The sequence below is a fragment of the Balaenoptera ricei genome, chromosome 2 (assembly GCF_028023285.1).
Source record: "Balaenoptera ricei isolate mBalRic1 chromosome 2, mBalRic1.hap2, whole genome shotgun sequence".
NCBI classification, from domain to species: domain Eukaryota; kingdom Metazoa; phylum Chordata; class Mammalia; order Artiodactyla; family Balaenopteridae; genus Balaenoptera; species Balaenoptera ricei.
In genome coordinates, this window is record NC_082640.1 from 182696534 (window position 1) to 182723230 (window position 26697).

The following is a 26697-nucleotide window of genomic DNA, read 5'->3' on the forward strand; positions in this document are numbered from 1 at the left end:
AAGGCAGGACCAGGGCACCCAGGTGGTGGTCAGCTCCCAGGAAGAGACGGGAGGGCGCTGCGGGGGGCACCCAGAGCAGACAGGGCACACAGCACTCCAAGCAGCCCCCACCCCACACAGCACTGCAAACAAGCCCTGCCGGGCAGCTCTACCTGAAGCCAGCTTCTCGGGCGGCCATAGGGGCGGGGCAGCTGGAAGGGAAGAGAGCAAGTGTCACCCAGCAATGCCAACCACGACCCTCACCTCTGCCCTCCCCCCCCGGACACCCATTAGCCCAAAGCCGCCAGGACCTCGGCTGGGCTGGAGCAGGGAGGCCAAGGGCCAAGATCGGGGTCCCCAAGGCGCCTCACAGGAGCCCCATGTTTTTAGAAACTCCAGATTGCACGAGGACTGACAGCGCGCTTGCCACACGCCAGGCACTGGGGCCCCAACCCCTTCACAGCCCTCCCCGAGGCTCACACCGGAACACAGCTGCCCTTCTGAGAGGCACCCCGAGATCCCAGCCAGCTGGGCAAGGCCAGATATCTGCCTGTCCTCAGGGTGAAGGTGGCCTGCAAGGTCTCTCACGAGAACATACGGGTCCTACCAACCAGATTTACCTTCTTTTTTTCCCCTTTAATTTTACGAGAACTCATTAGCAGGCCATGAGTCAAAGGGGCTGCGGCGTGGCCGGGGATCCAGTGGGTTCTTCCGATTAGCGTTCAGACGAGGCAGCGTGGCGTCCACGTGTGGTTAACGCATGGCTGATATTCTCACCCGCAGCTGGCACTGCCCCCTACTCCCATGCAACTTCAGGTCCTAAACCATTTTTCAAACTCGGATGTGTGTACCGCCCAGAACCACGTGGCCTGTTAACTGATGGGTACCGCGCTGACCAGGTCTCAACCACAATGACCGTCATCCCCTCACGGGTCCCCTGGCAGGACCATTACTTGCTCCGATGAGGTGAGTGAGGGGCAGGCCATGTAACCTCCGTGGAGGCAGGTGGGGGACTCTGGAGGGTACAAGTGTTGCAAAATCCAAATCCCATCACAACTGAGTGGATCTGAGCAACTCACCAACTTACAGGTCTCTGCTTGCCTGCATGTCAATTGGGGTCCAGAAGGACACTCAGCTGCTGGATTGCCCACAGGCGAGGTCACAGTGGCTGACCCATGACCCTTATCACCAGCCAGCCCCGGCCCTCAGTGCTTTCCGTGATTTGCCCTTTAATCCTGGGGCAGACACCATTAGTGTCCCCATTTTACAGTTGGGAAACCTGAGGCACAGAGAGGTTAACCCACTGGCCCAATGCCACCCAGCTGGTAAGTGGCACTTTGGGGATTGGAACCAGGCCCTCTGGCTCTGGGGTTGGCCTCTTACCATGCTGACCACCCAGTGTCTGGCTCACGGTGGACACTGGTTAAGCCTCGGGCATAGGGGACAGAGGCAGAATTCCTAGTCTCTCTTCCTGCCCACGTTGCTAGACTGACCATCTGCTTGGATGATGGAAAGAGGGGGTTCCCTCCCTGGCTGAGGAAGAGGCTGGACTGTTCTAAGGTTCTGCTAATGAAGCAGATGAAGCCCTCCGGAGACCACATCACTCATGACAGAAGGAGCGGGGACATGACAGCCAACCCCGGACACCAAACAGGCGAAGCAGGGATGGCCCAGAGCCTGTCAACAAAGGCAGCACGTCACAGAAGATGCCAGCGAGCAGAACTGCCACCACAGACATACCATGAGGCCAGCATCTCCGCAGGGCTTGGGCAAGGGGACCAACCAACCAAAACAACCCTCCTTGGGGATGCGGGAAACAGTACTGAGGTGTCAGCAACGGGCTCAGATAGTAGCAGACTGTTCCTCAGTCCCAAGGCCTGGATGGTTCAAAACTCAGACAAAAGGTAAAAAGGAGCAGTCCATCAGGGACCAAGCCCGGCTGAATGGGCGTGGTCCGCCAGACCTTGAAAAATCCCAGGCTCCCAAGACCAGGAAAAGGAGAGAAGGGCAAGCACTGCCCGGGCGCCCCCAGCTTCCAGTCAGTGCTGTAGCAGGCGTCACCACCATCCCTGTCTTACAGGTGAGGAAACCAGGCACCGGGACATAAGGTATCTTACCTAAAGCCACACAGCCGGTGAGTGGTGGAGCAGGGATTATCTGAATCCAGACTCCTCCGGGGCTCAAACCCACTTTCTTATACCGTCAGGCCAACAACACCATTGCTACAGGTTGAATTGTGTCCCAGTCAGATTCATAAGCTGACCTGTTGACCCCATGCTCCCCAGAACTGTGAGACAACACATTCAATACATTTCAGTTGCTTAAGCCCCTTCTCCACGCACCCCCCTCCGCCAAAGTGCGTGGTTCTTTGTTACGGCAGCTCTAGCAAACTAATACAGTCACCTGTCCCAGGAAATCCTCCTCCACCCAGGCCTCAGTTTCCCCATCCATGCTTGGTGTAAATCCTGGGGTCACTTCCAACCTGAGTGTACCGTGACCCTGTGTGGCATGGCAGGATGGGAAGAGCGGGCACAGGGGCCAGGAGGAGGGGGGCCGGCTGGGGCCGGTCACAGCCGCGGGCCTGGACCACTGCCTCCTCTTCCCCAGATGGCCGCCCACTCTTGCCCAACCTGCTTCTTGCTCTTTTGTGAAGCTGGCTTCTGGGCACATGTGGAGCCTTCATTGATCAGCCCAGCAGGGAAGTGAATGGAGGGAACCACGGAGCGGAGGCCCCCGCGTCAATTACAGCCCGGCTAGGCACAGAATCCACGGGAAAAATCATACCACATACTGGGCTCCAGATGAATCACTGCAGAGGAAGCAGCTGTGTTGATGAAATTTTAAAGCCGACATGAGAAAGAAAATATGAACTGCAATACAGTAATTTAGCCTGTGAACACTGGCACATTTTTAATTAAAGCTGTTTTGGAGTTAAATAGAGGCCGTGGAGGGAGAGGGTGGGCAGTGGGGAACGGGAATCCACAGAGGCTCTCTGGCCTCCCACCCAAACCCCAAAGCCACGTCACCCGAAGATAGTTAAAAGAATAACATTGCTCTCCCCTGCTTTTCGCCAAAGGCAGATTTTCCACTTTGCACAGCGCTGGAGGTTTCTGTGCAATTTGATTTCACTGAAAAGATATAGGTGTCAGAATCATAAAATCTCACAAGCTAGAGCCCATGAGACCGTGGCCAGAATCCCACCCATGGCAGCAATCTCCTTCTTCAATATGCCCAAACATGGTCATCCATCCCCCCCATCCATCCATCCACACTTGATTACCTCCAAAGATGGTACACTCACTACCTTATGAAGCCGCTCTCCCTGGGTTAAGCAGACCTTCCTTATTCTGGGCAAGAACCAGCCTCCCCTCCCGGCCTGGGAGACCAGGTGGGTGCAGCCAGCGTTCCCCAAGATGCATCCACCAAGTCCAGCTGGGCACTGAGACACAGGTGTGACCACTGAGACCCAGCAGCCCAGTCCCTGAATACCTGACGGTCCAGCAGGGGTCGGAGCCAGGCTTCACAAGGAGGACCCCAATACCGCATCAGCAAGAGAGGGCAGCCTATGGGGCTGAGAGAGCCCAGAGCAAGTGCCGGGCCACCTGGGGGTGGCTGGGGAAGGCTATTGGCAGGAGGCCAGGAGGAAGGAAGCTAAGGAAACCCCATCTGCCCTGGACCCCATCAAAATAAGACCAGTACTCTACTTGTGGGCTGAGCCCTGCCCACGGAGTTCTCCCCACCTCCACAGCCCTCCTGTATACATGAGCCTGCTGGCCAGGACAAGGAGGCAGCACAAGAGTGCCCCCTGGGGGTAGGCCTCTGCCTGGACACCACTGTACCCCCCGGGCCATGCACACAGCAGGTGATCAGTTACACATGGAGTGAGTGAGTGAGTGCCCATTTTACAGGTAAGCAAACAGAGGCCAGGGGAGAGGAAGTGGCTCAAGGGTCCTCATAAAGCTGATGCCACCTGAGCCACCCTAGGAACCCAAAGGCAGGCAAGGTATCAACTGCTGCCAGGAAGCCCTGAGCAGGCCAGAAGCGGCCCTTCTCTCACTGTTTCTCACATCTCCTGCGTGGCTCAGAACAGCAAAGCCCTCCTCCAGGGCACCCACCCACCCTCAAGGCCAAGCCCTGGTGGCAGCAGGTGGCAGGGGCAACAGGAGCCCCGCCCATGACCCTGGAGATGCCCTGCCCACACCCTGGTCCCTGGGTGCTTTTGCATACTGTAGGTTGAGGGTCGGCCCTCGGCTGAAGCAAGGGGACCCGGGCAGGTGGGTATGCAGTGCCCTGGGGGGCCAAGGCCCCAGCACCACACGGCTGCCCCCTTCTCGGGATGCTGGGTATGGCCCTGACACCACTCGCTGGGAGACCCTGGGCAAGACCCCCACTCGCCAGCAGCGTCCTCGTGAGGAAGAGACGAGGACAGGACCCAGGTGCCCCCCCCATGACACACACAAGCACCCACGGCTATCACCAGAGCAGCTCAGCCTCACAAGGCTTCATCTGGGGAGAAAGAAAAGTCTCCTAAAGAAACAAGAAACTTGGAACACGGGCACACTGGATGGTCTCTGAGTTCCCAGCACTTCTCCTGTACTAGCGAGGAGCTGGGCGAAAGCATGCTCTTGTCCCTAAAGCCCAATCTGCCTGAAGCCAGCAAGCCTGGGCCCAGGCGAGAGGTCGCGCCCCCATCTGATGGATGTGTGTTTCCGGAGAGCCTGGCGTGGGTACCAGTCGGGGACAGAACCCCACTGCTGCTGCCTCCGGGACAAGGACAAGGTCCCCAGTCCGACCCCTGGGAGCAGGTCAGAGCAGGCTTGGCGGGGAGGGACCAGGCAGAGAAACCCCCTGCCCAGGTGGTGGCCGCACCCCTGATGCTCCAGACACAGGGCCCCGTCAACCTCCACCTCTGCACGTGTGGGCACGGGGCAAGTGGGCACAGCGATGGGGGGCTCCCTTATGAGCCCAGGGGCCTCCCAGAGGGAGGAGGAAGAGGAAGGACTGCCACTCTGAGGCCTGAGCGTGTGCAGCTTTTGCACAAGTCCATGGTCAAGTCTACCATGTGGAACTGGGTGCATATTCACGGTGGGACAATGTGGCCTAGGAGAGCAGGGGCCACAGGTACACTTCTGTCCTTGTCCTTGGAAACAGGACCACAAGCCATGCCCTGGCTGCACCTCAGAACAGCACTGCAAATGGCATCCCAAATTTGGGGTCCAAGCTCTCAACCTGCTTCTCCCCAGAAGCAGTGACACAAAGAACAGCTGGACTGGGGCAGACTCACAAGGCTGCTGACCCCCCTGGTCGGAGGCTCCCACTGCCAGTGCGAGGTCCTGGCCTTCATCCTGCTGTACAGTGGTTGAAGTGAGTGACTTGCTCCCCTACTTGCTGGACGGGAACCAGCTCCAGAGCAAAGGCCCCAAGTCCTGATGCTGCCCCCCCCATCACCTCTGCCTACAGCTGCTGCAGCCCGCCCCACACACCCTCCTTAGCAACCAGGACAAGCCCACATGGAGTGTTCAGGTCTAAGGAGCCCTAGCCCACAGCCAGGCGAGGCCCCAGCCCCTCCCTGCCCTTGCCAGCCCCAAAGAGCCAGCAATATCTTGTAGCCAGGACCTTCCAGCACCTTACAAATGACACATCTTGTTTGAAAACAAGCCTTGCAGTTCAGTGCCCGGCTATGCGCCTGACACAGTGCGGTGGCCGTGGGATGTGGGGGAGCAAAGACCCAAATGTGAACCACATACTCTGCAGAGTCCTGCCGAGCTAGGGGGAATTTCCAGCAGCCCACGCGAGGCGAGAGGTGGGATGGCAGTCGTCGGGCTGCACTTGGGGCTGTGAGCACCCCAGCCGCCGCCCAGTGCGCAGAGAGGGTGTCTGAGCGGGGCAGTGGCGCCAAGCCCACTGGTCGCCTAGCAACGAGGCCAGGCAGCTGAGCCCTCCCTGGGGCTGGTTCCCAGAGAAACGCTCTGGGCATCCTGGCCGGCCACTTATGGGCCAGCAGATGTGGCAGGGGGGAGGGATACTGAGATGAAGTCAGGGATGACTACAAGGGAGAAAGAGGCTGGAGGGTCAGCTGAGCCAGCTGACCCCAGACACCCCGACCGACCGGGCTGATCACAGCCCCCCATCACCACCCTGCCAACAGCAGGAAAGGCCCCTCGTCCTGGCAGCCACGCCCCCTCCACGCTCCAGCCGCGCTCGGCAAGGGCCCAGACGCCTACCCGCCATCTCTCATCCTGCACCACCTCCTCCCCGCACTGACCCCATCACCCATCTCTAACCCGCCGTCCCTGTGCTGGGGACAGGCCAGGGACGGGCCGAGGACGAGGCCTGGCCTCATCTGTCTGTGGACTCAGGCCAGGCAGGAGGGAGGAGGGCAGACCCCAGCCCAGAGAGAAACTGGCACGGCAGGGGCAGGGAAGTTTCCATGTGGGTCTGAGCGGGGACGGGCCAGCCCGCCTCTTAGGCCTTGATACGCCCAACCAAAGGGCAAAGCAGTCCATTTCTTCAGCACTTATGTGTGTGCTCCGCGCCATCTCTGGGACGGGCCCAGCACCAGCCCCCAAGGAGCTCGCAGACCACTGCGGGGACAGACAGGGAAAGGCTGTGATGGAGGGAAGGCAGGTGGCCGTCCTCAGCCAGGTGTCCCAGGAGGTGACTCCGGGCAGGAGTCGGGGGCAGGTGGAAGGTTAGGGGTGGGAAGGGGGAAGGGAACCCCAGGCGTGCTGGGGCGAGGGTTAGGCCCTGGAGTGGTGGGTGGCAGCAGGGCCTGCGCTGGCCCTCAGGGTGGGGTTGGCCCACAGCCGGCCTACCTGTGCCAGGAGCTTGTCACCCTCCAGCAGCTTCACCTTGGTCTCCAGCTGCCTGATGTAGGTGGACGAGGGATCTGTAACGACACAAAGGGGGCACGTCACCCGTCAGCAGACTGTATCCAACAGGAGGGCCCACCCTCCCCTGGGCCCCCTCCGGTGGGCCTCTGAGCTCAGGTTTCCCTGACCTGCAGAAAGGGGATGAGGGGTTCCCTCACCAGCTTGACCTGGGCTGATTCCTTCAGCTTCCACAATGCTTTAGGTCCAAAAAGAGTTCTCACAAACGCTCCCCTGATGGGACCCTCACCCAGGGGCAGCCCACCCCATGGCCCAGGGTCCAGGGAGGCCCTCCCCTGCTCGGGGGGGGAACTGAGGCCCCGAGCATGCCAAGTCAGCATCTGGGCTTCCTCCGCTCCATCCTGCCTGACGCACAGAACTTCTACAAGCGATTTGTTCGGGAGGCCGCATAATGCAGATAACCCACCACCCCTCCTGCAGTCAGGGGCCAGTGAGACACCCCCAACCACACGCCCCCAGTTCCTGAACACGGAGGGGGTGAAATCCACCTTCCCTCGCCACGCTGACCCCGCTGCACAATCACATCAGAAGCGGGAGAGGGACCTCCCCGGTGGCGCGGCAGTTAAGAATCCGCCTGCCAATGCAGGGGACATGGGTTCGAGCCCTGGTCCAGGAAGATCCCACATGCCGCGGAGCAACTAAGCCCCTGTGCCATAAATACTGAGCCTGCGCTCTAGAGCCCACGAGCCACAACTACTGAGCCTGAGTGCCACAACTACTGAAGCCCACGCACCTAGAGCCCATGCTCCGCAACAAGAGAAGCCTCTGCTCGCTGCAACTAGAGAAAGCCCACGCGCAGCAACGAAGACCCAACGCAGCCAAAATATAAGCTAACTAATTAATTACTTAATTTAAAAAAAACAACCTTAAAGCCTCCTGGCTCTATTAAAAAAAAAGAAGCGGGAGAAATTCCGCCACCCTAGCTACCCACAGCCCTGGTCCTACCTCCCCATTGGGCTGGAAATCAGCTCAGAGGAGAAAACTAAGGACTAACTCACTCCAGGCCAGGACAAGGGAGCCTGCCTGGGTGGAGGCCAAGGGTGACATGGGGCAGAGAGGGCAAGGGGAGGGAGGCAGAACACGGGACAGGGAAGGTTAAGTTAACACAGGGTAGGGTAGGCAAGGGGACCAAAGAGTCACAGCAGGTGCCCGTGCCGAGGGAGGAAAGGTGGGTCTGAGCACCTCTGTGACAGCATGGGGTACCTCCCCCAGGAGGTCTGCTGCCACCTGCTAAGGGACGGCTATGCGCCTCTCACCCACACGAGCGCCCGGCCAGAGGCCACACAGCCCGGACGCCAGCCTGGACCCTGCCCACCCCTGGGCCAGTCTGCTGCTCCTGCTGTACCCACCGGCCCCGACCCCCAACAGGACTCAGGGTCTTCGCGGATCACACCACCGGCCCTTCATCACAGAAGGCACCAGACCTTCGACCAAAGCCAGCTCCCTAATGCCCCACACCACTGCCCCCCCGGGGGGACCTTTAACCTTCCCAGGTGGGCAAAGGGGGCTGAGGCGCAGCCAGAGGACAAGCTGGAACCGCCATCAACCGTGCCAGCACGGCCAGCATGACCGCGGACGAGCCCTGGGCCCTCAGGGTCCTGGTGCATGACGCGGACGCCGTGCCCCTCCCCTACAGAGCCTGCCGGCAGAGGAGGAGCCCACGGGCGCCCTGTGAGGATGGGGCGGCCAGTGGCCCCTCCCCAGGGCCCGACCCCCCCGCGCTGGAGCCTGGCCCAGGCTTCACGAGCTTCTGCCCATCAGCAGTGCTCAGCTGTTGCCTCTGACGCGCCCCCAGTTACAGGAGGTGCCCGTGTGCCCCTTGACCTGCCCGCTGTGGGCCACTCTGTTCCCCAAGCATTCCCTCAGGAGCCTTGTCTCCCCAGCCCTGGACCAGGCCCAGGAGCCCTCAGCCCCGCCCTGGGCAGGAATGGGGGGTGGCCCACCCCGCCCCAATTACATAACCAACTCCTCCCCGCTGCTCTCTGCCAGTCACCTCTCGGGAATGCGGAGCCTTCTGGAGAGGAAGAAGGTCACTGGCCAGCCCACTCCCCCTCACTCCCAGGGAGACCCTGGTAACCACAGGGCAGCTCGGAGCCCCGCTGTGTGACCTTGAGAGGTGCAATGGCTTCTTTATACACACTCGGGGCAGTGGCGGGGCAGGGTGGGGGGACTGGGCCCCGGGCGGTGACTCCAGAGGCTTCCCTGTGCCCAGGGCCCGGGCAGGGGACCCTCAGTCCCTCAGTCACTACGGTTCACGCCCCATGCTGGCCCCCGGCCTCGGTTTACCCGTCGTCAATCAGCCCAAAGTGACCAGCAGTTCCCACACCGCACCTGCACCCACCCTCACGAACAGGCCTGACGGGAAGGGCCTCAGTGTTCCAGGGGTGCTGGGCCCTCTGAGCAGGGGGACGGAGATGGGGTGCAGCCTGGGCTCCCCAATCCTCTGTGCCCTCCACCTGCTGCCGGCAGGAGGGTTCCCGGAAACAGCGGATAAGGGAAATTCCAAAGGCCCCCCCAGCTCCCTCAACCTTACGTTCAAACAACCACTGACCCTATGAGGTCCCCCTCTGGGTGGGGTCGGTGGGGGAGGGAAGGTCCCCCCCATCCACCCCGTGGGACGCATGGCAGCCCCTGCACCTGGCGCCTCCTTGAAGGCTCGCAGGGGCCAAAAGGCATCGTCCCCGTTTTCCAGACGAGGAGGCCACAGGGAACAGTGTCCCTACTTGCTGGCGGGCGAGCGGGGGGGCCCAGGGCCCAGACTTCCAGACCCTCTCCCCACCACCCAGGCCCACCCCCATAGGTCAGTGCTCAGGACCCCAAGCGCCCGGCCGCTCTGAGAGGAGCTGACAGCACCGCGCCACTGTGAGAAGCCGGCAGAGGTCCCCAGTGAGACGTGGCTCTCGGTCAAGCATCTCCCCCGGACGCCCCACCACTGCCCAACCCTCGGGCACGGCCGCAAGCCAGGTCCCCTGCTCACCGCCGCCCCACCAGGGGATGTGCTGCCAGGCACAGCCCTGAAGTCAGGAGAAGGACCAGCCACTTGCGTGTGACCAACGACCTGAGTCAGGTCACTAACTCTCACGCTGCCCCGTACGGTCACAGAGCCATCCTGAAGGCGGGCACACCGCCCGCCCGTGGCCTCCTGGCTATGGGGGCGATTTTGTGTCCCTCTGCCATTCCGATGGGCTGAGCCAGGAGCTCCCAGCCCTTCCCTTCTCTGTCAGACTGCCGCTGGAGTCATGGCCTGGGTGGGAGTCAGCAGACGTGCCGACCAGCTCAGCGCCCGCCCTGGGCAGCAGGCGGGCCGGGCACACCGCTGCGCCACAGCCCCACGCCCACCTCCCAGGATGGCAGTCAGGAAGAAGGGGGGGCGACAGAGCCAGCGCCACGAGAAGGGACACAGGCCATCGCTCATCCCACAAACCCCAGGCCGCGTCCATGGCCCCAGACCAAGGAACCGCTCCGCTCAGCCCATCTGTCTGGGTTCGCCCCAAACCCCAAGAGGCTGCAGAGGATGAGCTACACTTCAGACATCAAGGTTTGTCGGGTTTTTCTTTTGAATTTCAAAAGAACAATGTGAGAAACTTAAAATATCTTTAAATCACCCAGTGCTCCCAATGGAACGTATCCTAAGGAATTAATTCCAATCGTGAAGAATGCAGACGGTGTTACAGTGATCAAAACTGGAAACAACTATTTGTCCAACAACAGCAGAGAGTTTATACCCTTGTCGTCACTCAGATGACGTTTAGGAGAGTTTCTCTCCTCAACGATACAGAAAAACACTTAAACGCCAGTGAAAAGAACTGGACACAAAACTACACATAGAATTGCTGTTATGTTTAAAAATATCCATGTATTGAAATAGAAATCCAGGAACGAGGCAGCACACAGAAATACCGACCGTGGTGTTGCTCACGAGGAGAAGGGTGACTATTCACACTGTTTCTTGTTAATTTTCAAATAATCTCCTTTTAGAATAGGGAGAAATTTTTCTTCATAAAAAAGGAGGAGGGACTAAACGATTGTACCTTCACATCGCAGAGTCCCCTGTCAAGGGAAACAGAAGCGTGGCCCAGAGGACGGCGTGGGAAGTGGGCCCCATCGGCCACCCTCTGCCCACTGCCGCCAGCTCTGCTCTGGGGGCCTTTTCCGAGGCCCAGGCTCAGCCCCGAGCCTGCCCAATCCTGCAGAGTTTAACAGGCTATGAGGCCGCCTCCGCAAAGTCCCAGATAAGCCTCCCCTGCCACACGGGACCCCGTCCCCACTGCCCCTACCCTCAGCTCCCCAAGCCAGGCCCTGCACGCTGCCAGGAGCCAGGGGGCCGGACATCTGGTCACCTGGGGGTCAGAGCAGGTGCCCCGCAGTGGGGAAGAGTGAGAGCTAGGTGGACCCTCCCGTCGGGGTTGGAGGGAGGGGGGAGAGCAGGAGGGCAGGGGACGCCAGGAAGGGCCTGGCTCCCTGGGAGGACGATCCTTCCCAGCAGCCTCGGGCAACTCGCAATCCCACGGGCGCCTCCGAGCCCCGGCCTCTTGGAGACAAGCGTGTAATTAAATTAATTCCAGGTTTGCAGTAACAAGGAGTTAAGAGCCCGCAGGGAGGGAAGCGCCATTTCCTGGCTTGACTGCTGGCGGGGGGGGGGGAAATGAGGGAGGTGACTACGAAAGGGACCCCGAGCTAGGCTGGCCAAGGTGCCCCCTGGACATTCCCTGACCCTCCCAGGGCCCACTGGCCCAATCCTGGGGGACTCACGAGCCACCTTCCATCTGGAGGGACAGGGAGAGCTCCCCGCAACACTCTCGCTCTCAGGGGCCTGAACAGCAGCACCCCCTACGCCCCTCCTCACAGGTCCTTGTTCGCAGGTGCGTGGAGGACCAGTGCAGCCCGTGGGTGGGTGGGGGTCACGGAGCTGACGGTCTGCAAGCCCCTCCCCGCTGGCGCTGATCGGCTCCACCGAGGGGTCCTGTGCCAGGTGCTGGCGTTGACCATCAGGCCACTCTGCCCTCCCGGAAGCTGCCAGGTCACGTCTCCCCCACCCCCCAGCCTGGCCCCCTGCCTGCCTAGGCAATGTCACCCCAGCCTCACCATCGGTCCAAACTGCAAGAATTTGGGGGCCAGAGGCCATGTCCAATCACCCCTGTCACCCCCTCCCCACCTAGCTCACCGCTAAGCACACAGTAGGCCCTTGGAAAAACCTGAAGACCTAACAGGAATCCGTCCTACCGGCTGGGTCGAACTGGTTTCCCCAAAGGAGTTGACTCTTAATCCTATGAGCTCCCACCAGCAGCAGCTGCAATGACAGTAAGAAGCGCTCAGCCTGTGACAGTGACCTGGCACCCCCAAGGCCACAAAGGGCACAGCATGCCAGCGGCCAAGGGCAACTGTCCCTCAGACCTCAGCCCACAGCATTTACACTGTTGTCTCGTGCCAACCTCACCAGGAACTTTCATCTTAATTTGGGCGAGACAAGGATTCGCATACAAGCGGGTTACATGGGCGGTGACCCCAGGAAGCCCAGGTGAGGGTGTGGAGAGGTGAGGCGGGGAATGGGAGCTGACGAGAAGGGTGTGAACCCGCTGGGGGCCTCACAGTTGCTCGCCTGCCCAAGGGCTCCCTGGTGGGAGCCGCTCCTGGCAGGAGAGTGGTGTTCATGCCCCAGGAGTGCCCACCTGGAGAGGGGACAGGGCAAGCTCCCAGGCAGAGCTGCAGGTGCCCACAGGTGAAGCGGGCGGTGGGCACGGAAGCGGTAAGTGCCACGGGGATCTGGGCAGGGCGCCAACAGTGTCTGCCACAGCTTGGGGAAAAGTACGACTTTCCCTCTCTGCAAAGGAGGAAGTGGATGGAGGCTGGGGGCAGGGGGCTGGGGGGTGGCACCGTGACACACAGCCACACGCGGGGCCTGATTCTCCAGCTTCTGCCTCTTCCAGGGTCCCCACCAGCCCTGCCTCCCTTGCAGCCCCCTCTCCCTGAGCGGGGTCCCTATAAGGTCTCGGGGACAGACAGGCTTTGCGGCAGGTCATCAGCAGGAGACTGAGCGACGCCACACCTTGGGCCCCTGCGTGAGGGCTCACACCCAGCAGCTCTGCCGTGAGATGGCTGGCATTTCCACGACGCAGCCCGGCTGATTCAATTCCCTTCTCCTTCCACTTCATTAAGAGGGGTCGGCTGTGGCATCGGGGCCCGTGGCTCCACCGAGATGGAAGGGCCTCGTTCCTGGGCTTCTCTCCTTTCTCCCCCGCCCCAGGACTGGCCCCCAAGGGGGCAGGTGAGTGCCACACATACCTGCGGGCCGTGGAAAGCAAAACCAAGTAGGGCAGGCCCACTCTGCACCTCAGTCTCCACCCGTGCCTCCCACCTGCCCAGGACGTGGCAGAGCTGTCACCTCTCACAGGTAACCTCAGACGCTTCACCCCCATGGGGAGGTATCCCCATCTCCCCACAGGCACAGAAACAAGGATGCAGCGATGCACCAAGTCACACAGGCAGGGCCGCCAGGAGAACCACCCCCAGGGAGCTCTGACCACCTCCGGGCACCAGGGACAGTGCTATGGTCTGGATGTCGGTGTCCCCCAAAATCCATATGTTGAAACCTAACGCCCAATGTGATGGTGTTAGGAGGCAGGGCCTTTGGGAGGTGATTAGGTCATGAGGGTGGAGCCCTTGTGAGTGAGATTAGTGTCCTAACCAAAGAGACCCCCACAGAGCTCTCTTGCCTCTTCCGCCAAACGAAGACACAGCAGGGAGACAACCGTCTATGAACCAGGAAGTGGCCCTCTCCAGACACTCAGCCTGCCAGCACCTTGACCTTGGGCTTCCAGCCTCTAGACAGAGAGGGAAATTCCTGTTGTTTATAAGCCACCCAGTCTGTGGTATTCTGTTATAGCAGCTCGAACAGAGTAAGACAGACACAGAGCAAGGCGAGGTCATTCCAGCAAGCAGCAGCAGCAACCACGCACACTTAATGACCACCAACGGTGTGCCTTACTTACAGGCAATCGTCCTCATCGTCTCTCACTGTGAGCAGGTGACCGACCCCTGTGTACAGGTGAAGAAACTGAGGCTCCGGGAAGTGAAGTGACAGCCGCAGACCAGGCAGTGACGGAGCAACCTGCTCTCCCTACCTCGGGCTCAGTGCAGCCCTGGGCTCAAGGCAAAGGCCACACTTTCTGCAGTACCCAGTCCTGCTGGGAAACAGGCCGGTACTCAGTCCCAGGGCGGCCGCTGCCCTCCCACCCGGCCCACAGACCAGGCTCGGCAGGTCTTGGGCTGATGTTCCTGCTGCCCTCACCGCTGATGAATGAGCATCTCCATCAAGGCCCGGGACACTGATCCAGCAGAGCCTGGGAACAGTCCCGTCTTCTTAAAGGACTTGGAGGATGTTCCAACCCCAGGCCCACCTACTCCCCAGACCCTGGACAATCCCAAAGGTCACCAAAGGACTGAATTCTTGCAGAGCAGTGGGTCCCCAAATCCAGGACTGGAAAGGCAAGTTACCTCTTTCACGACAGTCCAGGCTACCAGGGGGCTGTGAGCTCCCCATCACTAGCGGAAAGCAAGCAAAAGCTGAATGCGGGATGGAAGCCCCTGGAACCTGAAGTTTCCCCACGTAGCTGGGAGGAGGGCATGGGAAGCTGTTCACCGACCCCAGTGCCAATGTACTCACTCTACTACCCTCCAGATCCCCCAGGGACCCTGCCAGGTGGGCGGCAGAAAGCCTATCCTATAGAGGACAAAAAGCACGCTCAGCGAGTGAATGGGTCCGCCCAACGTCGCAGAGCCAGGCACCGGCAGGACCAGCAATCACGCATGCTTGTGGAAGGGCATGGTCCCCTACTGCGAGGGTCTCTCAGCCTAATGCAGGAGCTGCAAGAATAACCACGTTTGCTGAAGGGCAAAGGGTGGAGTGAAGAGGCTCAGCCTAGGGATGAGGGGGGCCGAGAGCAAGGATGCGCTGATGGGGAGAAATCAGGGACTCCTTCCTGAAGGAGGCGGCATCTGAGCTGAGCACTTAAGAGCAAGCAGGACTCTGACAGGCAGACAAGCCAGGGTGGGGATGGGGAGGATGGAAGGCAAGTCCCAGCTGAGGGCGCAGGGCAAGCAAAGGCAAGGAGGTGGGGCCATGACAGGCAGGTTCAGGAGCACCTGAGCCAGCACCCAGTAGCATCTGCCTCCTGGCATACAGCCCCCAGGAGGTGCGGGCTGAATGTGAGACAGATATTATTTATGGATGAAGGCGAAAAGGCTGAGGAGGCGTATCAGAGGAACATCAGGTTCCTGCGAGGATACCTCCTGGGAGTGGCAGCGCTAAGCGGGTAGGGCTGCCGCTGCCCCCCCCTCCTCCAGGCGGGCCCGCCCACCTGAGCTGCCCACCAGTAGGTCTGCGCGGTGGGCAGGCCAAGGCAGCCGGCTGCAAACTCTGAGATGACTACCAGAGCCTCGGGCGTGAATAAGAGTTCCCTTGTCCACACAGGACACTGAGAAGGGACTCTTCTTTCCCATTCGCACACGCAAATGTTTCTGAGCACCTATTATGTGCCAGCAGACGCCAAGCAAAACCCCAGCCCTCCCAGCACGCCCCCGTAATCCTCACACCGAGCTATCCCTGTTTACTGCAGAGGAGCCTGAGACTCAGAGAGGTTAAGTAGCAAGTCCAAACTCATACAGTGAAAACACTGCAGGGCTGGGATTTGAACCCAGGTTTGTCCAGAGCCAAGGTTCTTTCCACACTGCCTCAAAGTTTCCCCAGCGGCCCTGGGGTCCCCATACGATCACCCTGGGCCTCGCAGAACACCATCACCATGGTGGCTGGTGCTGCTCATTCCGAGCCTTGACTCCGCCACGGAGACAAGCAACTTTCATCCATTCTCCAGACAAAGAAACCAAGGTTCAGAGGGGCCCAGTAACTGGTCCAGTCACAGAGTCATAAAAGCAGGGCTGAAAGTCAAGACGTGCGTGTGCCCATGCATGTGTGTGCGTGTGTGTGTGCATGTGTGCGTGTGTGCGTGCGTGCGTGTGTCTGTGTGTGTCCCCATCCCCAACCCAGTGCTCCTCCAGGCCACCCACCGAGGCAGAGAAGGGCAGGGCTCGGGAAGACTCATGGCTCCCCTCCCCTCCCTGAGCAAAAGTTCTCTTCGTGGGGCAGTTCTGGAGACTCTCAGCCTCTAAGGCTGGGCCCAGGCTCCAGGGAGCTCCACCCTGGACGCTGTTCTCCTGGCCCCCACCCCCACCCCTAGGACCCCCACCCCAGGGCATCCGCAAGCCCCAAGACTCTGGGCCTCACGGGGTCACGAATGTCCGGAAGGCTGGCCCCCAGCCCCTCCCAAGCTCCCCCCTCCATGCCCTGATACGTGGGATCCTGGAAACCTCAAATCCCACATCCCCAACTCAAGTGGACAGCCGTGACCCCACCCTCTCCATCCCGAGCCTGCAGAGGCAAGCAAATTAATGGGCACAGAGAGAAACGAACAACTGCATTGATGCGAACTGGGATCTCCCCACGCTGGCCGCTCGGCCTCTCCTGACGAGGCGCACGGCTGTCTCCTGGCTGCCACCTGCCCCTCCGCGTGCCACACACACAGATCCAGGATCCCACGGATCGGTGCTCTGTCCACCCGGGGCCGCCTGGCATTTAATTCAACCTGCGCTGAAATCTCGAGGGGGCGGCCAAGCAGGAGGCCGAGTCCAAGCCGGCTCATTTAGAATACACCCCAGTCTGGATGCGCCTGCAAGCCGCTGGTGCTCTCAAGCTGAAAACTCAAACTTATTTCTCCATCCACCGCTTGGGAAGCCCGACAAGCCCAAATTGAAACTGTGTCATTGTTTCAAAACCAGGGGAAAACAGGAAAAAAAGAATTCCTTTCCTGTGCCTTCAATTTTCAGGCCCAGAAATTAACCTGTGTGCTTAGGTGACACAGTTCAGGGGTCAGCACTGTTCATGTCCCCTCCCCCCCCAACCTGATTTCATTCTGAATGATTGGGAATTATCGATAGAGGCTGAACAGACCACCTAGAGGCCCCAGCACGGCCACCTAGCCACATAGAAGGCGAGTCACACCTGGCCTGGGTCTCCCTGGGGACATTTTAACATTTGATCTCTTCTCCCCTGGAACCAACTAAACTGGACTCCAGCGAAGGGGCCTGGATGTCCATGTACATTTTAAACGTCCTCCAGGTGATTCTAACGTGCACACAGGGCTGGGGACCCCTGCTCTATGCTGAGAAGTGACTGTTCAAATTGTCCCCCTCTTGGGCTCCTTTCCCGAGGGACCCCACGCCTCCTGGCCTTGACTACTCACTGGGCCTCAACCCCTGCAAACACAGCTGTACCACAGGGACTCCAAGGAGGCCAGGACATGCGGGACGGATGTCTGAAGGTGGTGAGGGAAGCGGGTAGGCGGGTAAACATTCACGGAGCCCCTGAATGTATGTGCCAACCCCCTTGGTAGCCAGAAGTGGAGACCTTGCTGGTTTCAGGGGGAAAGGGAGTTTGCTTTCATTGTTAGACATCATGCATGTCTCTACCAAGCATGAAAAGCTGGTGGCGCCAGAATGGGGCCAACTGTCCAGCAGAGGGGGCAGGAGGGAGGGGGCAGGACACCAGGGCACACTCCAGCCACCTGCAGAGGCCGTGAGGTGAGGGGAGCTGTGGCAGGCGGAGCAGGCTCAGGAAACAGAAAATCTAGGTGCGGCTGCGTCATCGGACACAGGGGAGTGGCTGGAAGTACAGCCCGAGATCTGACACCTCAGCAGGAACCCCGCCCTGGGAGTGAGCAGGAGAGCTGGGGCTCAAGGCATAGGAGGCAAGAGAAAGAGGGGGCTCCAAGCAGTTAGCTCTGGCGGCAGCACCATGTCTGGACAGTGTTTTGCTGATTCAGTAAAAACTAGAATAAGTCATCACAAGAAAGGCGGAGGGATTCCTGGGGTGGTGGGGGCCCGCAGAAGCTCTGCACGCCTGGCACACATCCCCAGTAGCATTCTGTGCCGGTGGGGGAAGGCTGAAGTGTTTCATGAAAGGGACTGCGGCGGGTGCGGAGAGTAAAAGTTCAATCCCAACCTCACACCACACACAGAAAGCAGTTCCAAGAAGGAGAGAGAGTTCTATGTGAAAAAACAACTCTAAAAACTTGGGCTTGTTTGATACAAAGGGGGTGACAACTTACGCTACAGGCAAGAAGCCAGTCATAAAACACCACATATTGTATGATTCCATTTATATGAAATGTCCAGAGTCGGCGAATTCACAGAGACAGAAAATAGATTAGTGGCTGCCAAGGGCCGAGGGGGAGGAAGAACAGGGAGTAACTGCGGATGAGTACAGACTCTCTTTCTGGGGTGATAAAAATGACCTAGAGTTAGATAGTGATGGTTGGGTAACTCTGTGAATGTAGTAAAAAGCACTGAATTGTATACTTTCATATATATATTAACTGTGTGAATTTTGTCTCAGTACAGCTGTTGTTAAAAAAGAACAACTCCGGGACTTCCCTGGCGGTCCAGTGGTTAAGACTTTGCCTTCCAATGCAGGGGGTGCAGGTTCAATCCCTGGTCAGGGAACTAAGATCCCACATGCCTCGCGGCCAAAAAACCAAAACATAAAACAGAAGCAATATTGTAACAAATTCAATAAAAAGAACAACTCCAAAAAGGGAGGGAGGGAGGGAGGAAAAACAAGAAAAAGAAGAAGAAAAACAAAAAAAAATTAAAAAATAAAAAGAGCAATTCCAGCTTTCAAGTAGGAAAGGATTTCTTAATCAAGAAGCAAAAAGAACAAACCATAAAGGGAAGGCCTGTTATACTCAACTGTATGAACATTAAAAACCCTGCCCAACAGCAGACCACAGATCTGTGAGCACAGTCAGAAGACCAGCCTCCTGCAAACAAAGACAATGAGACAATTTCAGCCATTTGACCGACAGAAAGTGAATAGTGGTCACTCATGTGATGGCAAGAGCCTAAGAACCAGGAACCAGGACATGGGGCGCCCTGGCACAGCAGATCAGACAGCCACCCGGCACGGCTTCCCACCACTGAAGATGCACCTGCCTTCAAGGACCCCCGGCGGTCCAGGTGTGCAGAAACAGGTACAAGAACGTGTCCCAGCGCTGGCTAAAGTAGTGAAAAAAATGGAAACCACCTCAAAGTCCTCCCTGGGAGACCAGATAAATTGTGGTTTAACCAAACAATGAAATACTATGCAGAACTGGAAACGAATGAATTGGGATTACAGGTACCATCAACAAGGATACATCTCAAAAGCACGATGCAGGGAGGGGTGAGGAGGCGGAACTGAGGGACACATATAAATGTGACATCATTTATAAAGTCTGAAAACCTGCAAAGCATCATCGTACCTTGCTTATGGACGTACAACCTGTAAGAGAAATAACATCTGTGCAGGAGAATGATAAGCACCGAATTTCTGGCGAGGCTCTCTCTGGGGAGGCGGGGGTGGGGAGGTGACACACAAGATGCCTCAACTCTACCTGTAACACTTTATTTCTTAAAAGGATCTGACGCTAAAATGCTTTATTGTTGGCAATCTGATAAAGGTGGGCAGTGGAATAAATAGTCTCATTATTCTCCAAGCTTGTTTCTTTTTATATATTTCTTAACAATAATAGTAATAATAACATTTTTTAAGTAAAAGGAAGAAAGTTGGGGCAGCGCAACAGACGGTCCAGAAAAGATACTGGAAGCTTTTGACGTTGGAACACCCCCTCCCTCGGTCCCAATTCCCGGGCTGCCTTTGGAAAACCTCACAACATCCCTGGTAACGAGCCTCCTTTGGTGTCGCCCCCCACCCCTTGGGAGCAGTCAAATGGCAGCAGGTCAAGAGCCTATGGGGAGGAAGGGCCACAGGGATGGGAGGCTGACAGCAGTGGGAAACCACCCTCCCGCAGACAGTTAGGGGACAAGAGCAGGTTCCCTCTCTGCCCCAACTGCTCTGTGACCTTGAACAAGCCCTTTCCCTTACCCAGGCCCAGAGAGATGCGGGCAGGAGGCCCAGGTGACCCAGAGGGTCAGAGGGCAGGACAGAGATGCGACTCAGAGCCCCTACAAGGCAGCATCCCTGCAAATAGGCTGGGCAGCAAGGACCCGCCCGTTAAAATGACACAGACTCGGCATGAGGACAGCAAACTGCCCTTCCCACTTCACAGAAAACCCACAGCAGGTGATTGCTGACCAAAAGATCATGGACAAGGCCGGGCTTCAGGGTGCATCCCCCGAGGTCCTGGGGAGGGCACGTCCTTCCAGCCGGTGAAGGACCAACTCCTTTTGTGGCCAGGGCATGTCGCAAGAGGAGAAAACTGGTGAAAGGTTGCAGCTCCGGCAGCACCCTCGGGCCTCAGTCTCCCCAGATGACATCGCAATAAAGATATCAACCTGCACTTATGAACTGTACTTGGCAGACTACTGTCCACCCAAAGATGCCCACGCTCAACCCCTGGAATCTATGAGTATGTGACCTCACGCGGCCAAAGAGACTTTGCAGATGCGATTAAGGTTATGGCAGTCAAGAGGGGGGATTAGCCTGGATGATCCAGGTGGACCCAATTTAACTTCATGACTGTGTAAAAACGGAGAGCTTTTCCTGGCTGTGGTCAGAGGGAGAGGTGACTGAGGAAGGGTCAGAGAAACGTCCTGTTGCTGGCTCTGAAGACAGGAATGGGGCCACGAGCCAAGGAATGCGGGTGGCATCTAGAAGCTGGAAAAGGCAGGAGAAGGATTCCCCCTCAGGTCTCCAGAAAGAGCGCAGCCCTGCTGACACCTTGATTTTAGCACTTCTGCCCTCCAGAGCTCCAAGATAATACATTTGCGTTGTTCAAGCCACCAAGGTTGTAATTTGTGACAGCAGCCATAGGAATCTAACAGAGGAACTAAAAGCTGTGGCTGTGTGACTTTAGGTGACTTGCCTAGCCACTCTGAACCTCAGTTTCATTTAAAAATGAGATTTAAAACACCAACCTTGGAAGGCTGCTGTGAGGACTAAGAAAAGTAGCAGCTCTAAAAGCCCCTGGCATGGTGCCTGGCACTTCCTTAGTAGATGCTCAATAAAAACCAGCCCCAACCTCTCCACTGCCCACACGCCAGTGGCATGACCTTGATGGGAAAGAACGGCGAGCCGAGGCTTCCACGCTGCCAGCTGAGGGCACACCAGCACCAGGTCACCATGGAGCCGGCGGAATCAGGCCACACTCACCTCCACTGCATGACTGCCCACCTGGGGCCTGGCCCACCCGAGCCCCCTGCATTTGCCTCCCTTTCAAATCTAGCAAAGGCTGGTGCATCACCACAAACTTTTAAAAGTGGGGTATGAATCCAATTTAGGAATGTCACACTCGGAGGTTATCTGAAGCAAAGGTGGTATTGTTTGTTCGAAAGCAAATGCCCCCTTCTCTATTTTAAGTTGAGATTTTCGTAGAGCATGGAGTACAGGGACCGCTGAGCTGGCTGTGACGGGGGAACAAACCGAGGCTGGTTCCATACACCGCAGGGAAGACCTCCCCACCATAAACAGAGTCCTGGGGCGGGTGAGGGTCCCGTGTGCCTGGACCACTGGGGCTGGACAGACCCACAGCCAGCGCCCAGCCCTGTGTTCATGGAGGCACAGCAGGCGGCCGGGAGGGAGGGCGGGAATGAGCGAGCAGGTGAGTCCAGGTTCAGCCTCCTGCCTCCCAGCAAACTGCCCCCCACCCCAGTTCAAAGCCCCCTGGGAAACAGGTCTCAAGAGACAGTCCGAGCCAAATCCAGGCAGAAAGGTGGGTCCAGCAAAGAGGAAAGGAACGTGGCAAGAGGAGAAATGGCCCAAGCCGGCACTAACCGGGCCCCAGGCCCACGTGGCAATGAGAAGCCCAGGCTGAGGGAGACCAGGGAGGACATCTGTGGTCACAGGTCACCTGGAGGTCTGATTCGAACACTGCAATGATGGGGCAAACCCCGAAGCTGGGGGTCCAGGTGTGAGACTCGGAGAGGAAGGACAAAGCTCTCCCAGGCCAGAGAAGCCTGTGCCCAGATGGCTCCCACGCCGGGAGAATGGAGGGGTCTCCTCCGGGATCCAGGGCGGGTGGCCAGGACCCGGGCTGCTGCCTGGGGGTGCCGTGAGCTTGCTGTGTGACCCAACCGCTCTGAGAGAGCTCACAGACCTGCGCGTCCACCCCAGGTCATCGTGGGGGCCTCTCGAGGCTGGCTCCAGGGAGGCGTGGACCGGCCCAGCTGGCAGTGAGGAGGCGGGCACCGCCCCAATCCCCGCCACGCAGCAGAGAGGGCCTGGGCGTGGGGTCGGCAGGTCCGGGCCGGCTGCATTTGCTGGACAGGGGCGCCCCCGCCCAAGCCTCAGTGTGCCCTGGGAACCAAGAAGACAGAGCAGGTTCCCTGAGCCTCCCAAAAGGAAGGGCCCGCTCCCTGCACAACACCCTTCCAGAGAAGGGCCACGGCGTTGCCGGTGTTGGTGCTGATGGGGGGCTCTGGGTGTTTGGGGTTCACGCGTCACCCCAGGTGCACTCCCGTCCTGCCAGCGCTCATCGGCTCGGCTCTCTGAATGACCCTCCGGCCCGGGCTGCCTTTCACCCAGTAAACGGAGTTGAAATTGCCCTTTGGACCCACAGCTTTTCTGCACAAGGGAGAGGGTGCACAAGCTTCCAGGACTCAAAGGTCACCTGCTCACCTTGGGCAGGGCTTGGACAGCCCTCCACTTCCCACCGTGACCTCAGTCGGTGGCTCACGACAGGACTGGCAAGCCTGGAGCTCAACACCCTACTCGCCGCGCACTCGGTCACCGCAGGCCGCTCAGGATGTGCCGGGGGTGTGATCCTCCACGGGAGGGGCCTGCCCTGCGACCTCCCGTTAGCGACTACACATCTCTGAGCCTCTGCATCCTCATAACGGGAGGAACGATGCTCCTCCCCACTGGGCTGCGGGGAGGACTCTGCAGGCCAGGCCCCTGCAGCCTGGAATTGGGGCGGGGGTGTGGGGGGGGGGGTGTGTGGAGGCAATCTTCTCACAGACCCTTCCAGAGCCTCCACAAGCACAAGTTCAGAGTTCGCATCTCCATCTCCGTGTGGCACTTGAGCAAGGGACTTCCCTGGGGCCTCGGCCTCGCCACCTGCAGAGGCAGGCCTGCTTCCCAGGGTGGCCCGCCGGGCTGCTCTGTGACTGCGCCCAGAGCCCCCGTGGACAGACCCTCCTCCCCACCACCCGTGACTGCTGGAGTCATCCTGCTCCGCTCGCCGCACGGATCTGCCCCCCTGCTTTCCCGCCTGAGCTCCCCCTCCCCCCATGCCCTCACTCCCTCACCCTCAGCCGAAGGTGACTGTGATTGTCCCCACACAGCAGCTCTTCCACGGCGCCTCTGGCCAAGCCTCGGCTGCGGGGGGAGACCCCCAGTCCCTGCCCGAGCTGGCAGGTGAGGCTCTCCCCCGGGATGCGCTGGGTCCTGGGCTGCAGGGTGCTTCTTACTGGAGTGTGCCCGCCCCTCACGTCCCTTCGCAAGTTCTTGCAGGGCTGTGTCACACACCAAGACAGCAGCCGGAGAAGGCTGGCGACCCTCACATTCCTGTACGCTACACAGAGCAGGAACCATCAGCCCTCTCCCTGGCATCAAACACCCAGCCCGGGCTCTGAGAGGGGATGGTGAGGCTTGGCATTGTAAAGGGCGGGTGGGCACCAGCAGTGAGGGGAGTAGATTCTATGCACCAGGGGCCGGGCCCCGCCATCACTTGCTGTGTGACCCTGGGCAGGTCCCCTCCCTTCTCTGGGCCCCAGAACACCTCTCTGCACAATGAGGGAGTTGGAAGCCTCCAAGGGCCCTTCTGGCCTGGTGAGCACAGGTGGGTACAGGTGGGCGTGGTGGGCACAGTGGGTACACGTGGGCGTGGTGGGCACAGTGGGTACGGGCCATCACGGCAGCACTACGCCTGCCCACGCAGCTGTGTTTCTTTAAGAAAGATATGAACGCTAACAGACCCAAAGGTCAGGAGAGCTGGTGCCAGGATTAGGTCAGTGTTTGGTTACTAACGAGAATAAACAGACCTTGGTCCTGCAGAGGAAGGGCCCTGCTGGAGAAGCGCCATGGGGGAGGGAGGTGGGCGGGGCCAAGGAGCCTCCCTCTGCGTCATCACGCCCACAGACGACAGGTGACAGCTGGCCACCAGGAACTGCCCCACAGCCAACTCCCAGTCTCAGCAGGGGGACAGCACAAGGCCTGGAAGGGGACCCCAAAGGGAGCAAAAGGGCCTTCAAGGTCAGTCCAACCTCTCTTGCTAACATCAGGGTAACTAGGGACCCCGAGGTACTCACCAACTTGCCTGAGGTCACAGGCCATCCTGGCCCCCAGGCCCTACAGGGGACCCATGTCAAATCCCAACTCCCTTCTCCTCTCCGGCATCTAGCCAGCTGTTTGTCCCGGGCAAGGTGACAATGACAATGAGAGCCAGTGATTACAATCATATTGGATAAAATAAGAATCCACAGTGATAAAAAACACGTCCACACACACAGCCCGATGAGGGAGAAGGGGAAGGCCCCTCACAGCAGAATTCCAGCTGCTGAGTGCAGACGGACAGAGAAGTTAGAAAGTCATCATTACCACCGCCAGAGCGGTGCCGATGGACGCAAGCCTCGCGAGCGTCCGGTGAGGATCAAGACGCCTGTGTGACCTCAAAGCACCTCCCACAGGTTATTTATTAATTACAAAGTTATATGTACTAACCTCACAGTGGGGAGACCTCCTGATCCAACAGATGGAAGTTTGCTCCCAAGATGGGCCACACCAGGTGCCTCCTGGCAGGACAGGCCGACAGCACGGCATCCCCTCGGGGCCGTCCCTGCCCCAAACACACAGCCTGCATCCAACCGTGAGCCAAACGCGGGGCTGGTCTGTGGTCTTCAAAACGTAGATGACATGTCAAAGGCGGATGGAGGAGACTTTCCGAATGAAGGAAGGCTAAAGGGAGTGTGTGATCCTGCGCTGGATCCCCGATCAGAAAGCAACTGCTCTAAAGCACCGTGCTGGGACGCACAGCGTGCCAGCTTCAATCTCCCGACACTGTCACCGTACTGTCGCCACCTAAGTGAAAGTCCTTGATCCTAGGAAACGCACACCGGAGTGTTGAGGCTGAAGGGGTGTGTTAACCCCAACTTCTCTCAAATGGTTCAGGGGAAGAACAGCCCACCTACAGAGGAGGAATGACCAAGGGATGAGACAGCCCTAGGAAGCTAACACACTCTCTCTGAGGGATGTTTAAGGGCAAGAACGGGACATGCCAAGCAAATCGCAGCCACACACATCACCTCCAGCATGAGCCATGAGCCATCCCGGGCGCCACCCTGCCGTGCTCCCCAGACTGTCGTCCACGGAGGGGCCTTGGAGTCCCCGTCACAGCCCCCAAACCGACAGCCCCCCTCCCAGGCAAGAGGCCGACCGCTGACCTAAAGCACTGCGTGCAGGAAACGTAGCTGCCAACACGTCGGGAAACAACCTCTGCTTTCCAACAACAGAGCGCCAGTCACGTAAATTCTGGTTAACTCACTTGAAGGGGTGTTGTATAGACACTAACAAGGTTTACGAAGACCAAGAGGAAGAGCGCGTCAGATGCAATGTTGAGTGAAAAAAGCCAGATTCCACACTAAATACACAGTGAGATAACCAGCAGCCAAAACACGCCTGCACCGGGTGGGGAAAATAAAACACTGCCATCGCAGTGGGAGAGCTTCAGAGCAGGGTCCCGGGGGGGACTGGGCTAAACGTGTTTCGATTTTCTTTCTACTTTTCCAAATCTTCCTGCTTCGCTAATGAATAGGTAGGTATCCCCCTAGAAATAAAATCGATCAAATCTGCACCTGGGCCTCATCCCCCGCCCTGCGCAGCCATGGAATTCCTCTCCTTGTCGGAGCCGGCTCATACCAGCTGCCTCCCCGGGGCAGACGTGCCCTGGACACAAGGGATGAGACCCAGGAGCTCTCAGGCCAGAGCTGCCTCTGAGTGGTTGCCACCCAAGGCTGCCCACTTGTCCCGGCCAACAGAGGGGTCTTCAGACCAGCACAGGGGCAGGCGGGAGGGTCTGGACTGGGAGACCCTGGGATGAACCCTCTGAGTCTCAGTTTCCCATCCAGGAAACGGTGATGATCACACACGTGGTGCGATCACCGGAAGGCAGCAGTGCTGGCAAAATCGTCTTGAATAAAAGCACAGGGGCAGGCAGGGGAATGACAAAGCCCTCATGGAGCAATTCTAGAGCCCTCCACTGCAGCAGGCCAGGCGCCAGACAAGTCCTCAGCACGCCCCATCTTGACTCTCAGAGCAGCCCCACGAGGCCACGGCACCAGGCTCACTTTGGAGAGGCAGGGAGGGGGCTCGGTAATGTCCAGTGGGTCCTGCCCTTTTCCCGCAGACATTCCCATGCCACTGAGTAAGGGTGCAAAGGAGACACTCCCTCTCAGAGGGCCCTGGAGGGGGTCAGCTATTCAAAGTATGCTCCTCCGCCCAGGTGGGTCCACGGCCTGGAGAGAGGTCACACATGCAAGCAAACTCCCAGCTGAGAGAGCCCCTGTGCTGGTCACACACCCCCAGGGGCGCAGTTTGGTTAATTAACAGCCACTGCCCAGCTCTGCCCCGACGCCGGAGCCCACGGGAGCCTGAGAAATCCCTTCTGCAGGGAACCAAGATCCAGACAGGGGTCCAGCCTCTTGGGGAGTCGCAGAGCCAGGATGAGAAGCCAGGGCCCGCCCACTGCCCACCGCAGCGTTGGGGGGATTCCAGCGGCACCGGGGGACTGGCTGCAGCCACAGGCCAGCGCCCTCCATCCAGCCAGGACAATTCCCTCACGTGCAG

General features: G+C 58.8%; 1 protein-coding gene across 2 annotated transcripts in view; it reads right to left on the reverse strand.

The window, feature by feature from the left end:
* Window positions 1–26697, reverse strand: part of CCDC85C (coiled-coil domain containing 85C) — an 83315-nt gene that overhangs the window by 14218 nt on the left and 42400 nt on the right. The window contains exons 2-3 of one of the 2 annotated variants that reach the window (XM_059914977.1): window positions 6795–6868; window positions 153–191 (exon numbers count right to left, since the gene is read on the reverse strand). In XM_059914977.1, coding sequence (XP_059770960.1) covers window positions 153–191; window positions 6795–6868 — 113 coding nt within the window. The remainder of the gene's footprint in view (window positions 1–152; window positions 192–6794; window positions 6869–26697) is intronic. The other variant, XM_059914978.1, reaches the window with a different exon arrangement.